This window comes from Papaver somniferum, chromosome 5 (assembly GCF_003573695.1).
Source record: "Papaver somniferum cultivar HN1 chromosome 5, ASM357369v1, whole genome shotgun sequence".
NCBI lineage: Eukaryota > Viridiplantae > Streptophyta > Magnoliopsida > Ranunculales > Papaveraceae > Papaver > Papaver somniferum.
Window position 1 is genome coordinate 113,440,250 of NC_039362.1, and position 6,000 is coordinate 113,446,249.

At 37.4% G+C, this 6,000-nt stretch overlaps 1 protein-coding gene across 1 annotated transcript in view; it reads left to right on the plus strand.

Moving 5' to 3' along the window:
- The window catches only part of LOC113279468, a 43,744-nt gene extending 39,463 nt beyond the window's left edge, over positions 1-4,281 (plus strand). The window contains exon 2 of the mRNA XM_026528163.1: positions 4,148-4,281. Within this exon, the coding sequence (XP_026383948.1) occupies positions 4,148-4,281 (134 nt within the window). The remainder of the gene's footprint in view (positions 1-4,147) is intronic.
- The last annotated feature ends 1,719 nt before the right edge of the window (positions 4,282-6,000 follow it).

Consider the following 6,000-nt stretch of genomic DNA (forward strand, 5'->3'; position numbering starts at 1 on the left):
GATAGATTTGATTCGAAACTTACAATACCCCACAACTGTGAGGGAGGTTCGCTCTTTTCTTGGTCATGCAGGTTTTTATAGGAGATTCATCAAGGATTTTTCCAAGATTGCAATGCCCCTGTGTAGACTTTTGAGGAAATATGTGACCTTTGATGGTGACAAAGACTTTGACACCTTGAAAGAGTTGTTGACCACTGCACCAATTATCAAACCACCGGACTGGAGCAAGCCCTTTGAGTTCATGTGCGATGCTAGTGATTATGGCGTTGGAGCCGTGTTGGGACGGCGAGATGGTAAAGTTCCATATGTCATTTATTATACTTCTAGAACTCTCAATGGAGCGAAAATCAACTACTTCACTACTAAAAAGGAGATCTTGGCCATAGTGTTTTCACTAGAGAAGTTTAGATCTTATTTGGTGGGTAAGAAAGTGGTTGTTTTCTCTGACCATACTGCACTACGATACTTGCTCACAAAGAAGGATGCTAAGCCAAGGCTCATAATTAAGGTGGATACTTCTTCTTCAAGAGTTCAACATACAAATCAAGGATAAGAAGGGAAGTGAGAATATCGTATCGGATCATCTAAGAAGATTGATTGTGTCCGAAGAAGCGATTCCTTTGCACGATAATTTCCCGGATGAACAACTCTTTGCGGTTGTTGGCACAACTCCATAGTACATTGATATTGTTAACTTCTTGGTCACGGGACAAGTACCTAGTTCCATGTCTACATTTCAAAAACACAAGCTCAAGAAGATTGCCAAGCAATATATATGGGATGAACCTTATTTGTGGAAGCATTTCCCCGATCAAGTGATCCGCAGGTGCGTACTCGAATCCGAGTTCCAATCAATTCTGAAATTTTGTCACTCATATGCTTGTAGTAGCCATTTCGGAGCCAAGAGGACATCCCTCAAGGTTCTCGAAAGTGGTTTTTATTGGCCTATATTGTTTAAGGATGCATATTTATTTTTCAAGGCTTGTGATAGGTGTTAAAGGACAGGCAACCTAGGTGCTAGAAACCAAATGCCGTAAACACCAATTCTCGTTGTTGAGATTTTTGATGTTTGGGTATCGATTTTATGGGACCTTTTGTGAATTCCAATGGGAAATTTTATATACTTCTTGTTGTAGATTATGTTTCCAAGTGGGTGGAATATAAAGCCACCCCAACTAATGATTCTCAAGTTGTTTGCGAGTTTGTGAAGGAACATATCTTTTCTAGATTTGGTACACCTCGAGTGGTGATTAGAGACGGAGGTTCGCACTTCAATAAATACTTTCACGCTCTTCTAAAGAAGTATAATATTTCTCATAAAGTTGACACACCGTATCATCCACAAACGAGCGGTCAAGCTGAAATTTCCAACTGGGAGATTAAGTCCATCCTAGAGAAGACGGTGAACGTTTCAAGGAAGGATTGGAGTTATAGACTCAATGATGCATTATGGATAGGACATCATACAATACACCCATTGGTATGTCTCCTTTTAGGCTTGTCTATGGTAAACCTTGCCATCTGCGGGTTGAACTTGAACACGAATCTTATTGGGCTATCAAGGTATGTAATATGGAATTAGATGCAGATGGTGAACATAGGAAACTTCAACTCAATGTGTAGGATCATAATCTCGCAGCAATAATGTCTCAGCAAAATTATCAACAACACAACACAACAGCGTCGCAGAACAATTTCAGAAATGATATAATAAACGACGCCAGCTAAAATCATGAGAAAGATGTGATAGTCCCGCGAAAATTAGAGAGTTTACGAGATTAACATTTGTAAGGTTGCAAGAATGTCGCAAGCCATATCCGAAAATAAAGGACAGATTAGCTGTCATCCACTATGTATTTCCCTATAAATAGTCGTTCAGTTGTAAAGGAAAGGGGGAGATCTTTTCTGATTGAGAAACAAGTAAATAGGAGAGAGAAAATCTAGAGTAGTGGTTATTCTTGATTCCTTTATCTTTTCTTGTAAGATTGTTCAAAGATTCATCAATAAAATTAAGATTGTTAATCTAAAATGAGTTGAATGTTAATGAAATTTTGTGAGGGGTGTACTGTAGGATTTCCTGCAACTACATAATGGCGCTAGAAACAGGGAACTGAAGATCGAAAGTTGAAGATTGTTGTTGAGATTGTTCAGATTAATAAAGTGATTAAATAAATCAGTGAACCAGTTAAAAGAAAAATGATTAGAGTCAATGAAGATGACAAAAGATTGGAGTGTAATATGATAACAAAAACAATGGTTAATGAATTCCATGAAAACATCAAAGGAAGAATACATAAACGAAATTTTGAAGAAAGGAAGGTTATGGCGGTAGAAAAGACATCACCCTTGAAAGATTGGGAAAAGCAAAAAATCACATTCATGGCGGCAGAAATACCAAAAGAAAATTTGAACCACACATCTCCATTGGTTATTACAGTGCCTATTACGCGAAAAGAGAAGGGAACAACAACAAAATCCACGGAAGAATGGATATTGAACAAAACTTTAATCGATACAGGAAGTTCAGTGGATATAATATTTTATCATGCGTTCAGGGGAATGGGATTTAAAGATGAAGAAATGTCTAGTTCAACATATCTTGTTCATGACTTTGGAAAACCCACAACAAAACCTAAAGGAGAAATAGTGGTACGAATTCCACTAGGAGAGATCGAAACACACATGACACTATGCGTGGTGGATATGGAATCACCATATAATATGTTGCTAGGAAGACCATGGATACATGCGATAAAAGCTGTAGTATCAACGTTGCATCAATGTATTAAATTCCCCACACCAAATGGAATAGGTGAAATCAGAGGAGATGTTGACAATGCGAAATTATGTCATCAAATTGAAGTAAAGCATTATGAAGGACAAGCAAAAAGGAAACAATTTCGCAGAAAGTTGGCAAATGAGGCAAAGAAAGAATAAGAATTTAGAGTATACATGATCAGAGAAAAAGAAGGCAGGGGAATACCCAGCGAAATTTCGGAAGAAGGAGAAGGACCTCTGAAAACAATTACAGAACCAACACAAATGGGAGAACCCAAGTCCAGTTACACTGCCGCAGAACCAACAAAAGAAGTAAACGTTGGTACTATAGAAGAACCTCTAATATTGAGAATTGGAACCAAGATGGATGTAGAAGAAGAAGAAAGAGGAAAAGTTGCAATAATGGAATTTGCAGAAGAACGATGAAGTTGCAGAGAAAATAAATAGAGAGAAAAAGGGAGTGAGAAAGAGTATATATAGAGGAAATTTTTTCTCGAGAAGATAAACACGATTAATGCGGAAAGATGTAAGCGGTTAAAAAGCAGCAGTTATAAAAGACTTGTCAAGAAACAGATGGGAAAAAGGATACGTGTGATAAATACAGAATATGAAATGATGGATAACTGCGCATTTCTCACATCATTCTCTACTTCGCAGAGAAGATATGAGAAGAGGTAAGATGTAGGATCATAATCTCACAGCAATAATGTCTCAGCGAAATTATCAACAACACAACACAACAACGTCGCAGAACAATTTCAGAAATGATATAATAAACGACGTCAGCTAAAATCATGAGAAAGATGTGATTGTACTGCAACAATTAGAGAGGTTGCGAGATTAACATTTGTAACGTTGCGAGAATGTCGCAAGCCATATCCGAAAATAAAGGACAGATTAGCTGTCATCCACTATGTATTTCCCTATAAATAGTCGTTCAGTTGTAAAGGAAAGGGGGAGATCTTTTCTGATTGAGAAGCAAGTAAATAGGAGAGAGAAAATCTAGAGTAGTGGTTATTCTTGATTCCTTTATATTTTCTTGTAAGATTATTCAAAGATTCATCAATAAAATTAAGATTGTTAATCTAAAATGAGTTGAATGTTAATGAAATCTTGTGAGGGGTGTAGTGTAGGATTTCCTGCAACTACACAATGAGTTAGAAGAGATACGAAATGATGCATATGAAAGTTCACGCATTTACAAAGAAAAGACCAAATCTTTCCATGATAAAATGATTCCCCGAAAGAGTTTTGAAGTAGGGCAGAAAGTTCTTTTTATTCCATTCTCGTCTTAAATTGTTTTCGGGTAAACTTAGGTCCATATGGATTGGACCATTTGTTGTTACTAATATGTTCTCTCATGGTGCAGTTGAAATTATTAATCCGAAAACAGGGATGGTTTCCAAGGTCAATGGCCATCGTTTGAAACCATACTATGAGCAGTTTGTGACGGAGAATCAGGATATGGTCACATTGAGTGATCCACTCCCTCTGGAGGAGTAATTGGAGCTCAAAGTCACGTTGACGACTTTAAATTAAGCGCTAAGTGGGAGGCAACCTACCGGTTTTGTATCTTTATCTTTTTATTTTTAAGCATTTTATTCTTATTTTTCATATCATTTTAGGAAATTTCCCACTTTGAACTTTACTTTGAGTGACTAAATTTTACATTGAGGACAGTGTAAAGTTTAAGTGTGAGGGAGTATTTGTATAGTTTATACGTAGAGTTTGATTCCATTAGAAAAAAAGAAAAAAAAATAGAAAAGTTAAAAAAAAATTGCTTTATAAATTCTGAAATCTAGATACTTGTGCCTTCAGGATGACACTAGACAATATAAGTTGATGGAACCATCTTGGTTGCAGGAGTAGAGGAACCCATTAACTAAAATGACAGAGCTTAGGTGTTACAAATAACATGATAGTTGTTACCATATCTCAGAATCGTCATCATATCTCTGGTTATTTTTATTTTTGCAAACTTTTTGTTTCTCTAAGTGATTCGGTGGGTCACTAACATCGAATTGTTATTACTGCTAGGATGAAATAGAGTGATTGAGTTACTAAAAAAAAACAGACCAATTAGACCGACCGGTGTATATACAAAAAAAATGACACTTGGATTACCATTTCTGCAGATACTAGTTGAGCATTTTGCCATTTGCATGATTCCATCATCGAAGTTTGCATCTGGATGATATAATGAAGTAGAATGTTATGTGAATCTTACAGCTACTTCGCGAGGATGTCTGATTCCCAAGCTAATGATGCCTCCAGAGATGATACATGTGTAGATAATGATGTCTCCAGGGACGATACATGCATGGATGAGACTTCCATTGGCGAAGAGGAAGACGAAACACCTGGAATCAAGAATGTTCCGAATATAGAGGATACGTTCTTTGTGGATCAAGGGTCTGAAAAGCGTCTCAGAACTCCAGCATTTCGTCTTCTGATAAATCCTAGAGAGGTTACTCAAAAAAAATTGGTGACTCCTCAGGCAACCATTTGGTTTTGTCTCGAACGAGGATATTTTTCAGCATCAATTATTGAATTCAAGCTTTCTTGACAGCCTTTAGAGAAGTTTTCTGGATGGGCGAGGTATATGCTGGGTTTTCCTCGCGTTCGAGCCAAGTTGCATGATGCACAGATAATACGGGCTATCCAAGCTTCTGGAGACTTGTTCATTTTTCATGATGCACGAGGTATTGTAGCTCTACTTGCTCGTTGGTGTATTCCAACTCACTCCTTCATATGCAGATGGGGAGAGTTTACCATTACTTTAGAAGATGTAGTTGTTTTGTTGCATCTTCCAATCACGGGCAACCTTCCTGAAGGTCTTTCTTCCTTAGAGGAGACTGTAATCTCTAACATCTTGACAGTTGCAATGGAAGAGATTAATAAGGCATCCGGAATCAAAGGTTGTTATGCTCATTGGTTAATACATTGGTGGCCAAAAGATACTCCTCTGAAGTGGCTTGTTGACGGTACGTTATCTATTGCTGCTTTCTTGTGTTTATGGCTGTCCATAGATGTATTTGAAGATACTGGAAATTTGTTGAAGCCGTTCGTGATTCCTTTTGTGATTAAGATGGTTCAGGGAGAGCAACTCCCAATAGGTAGTCTGTTCTTGGGTTCTTTGTACTCTAACTTAGACTCCTTGATTATAGACTCCGGCATCTCGAATGGTTTTATGGAGATTGAATGCTATTCCAATACAATGAT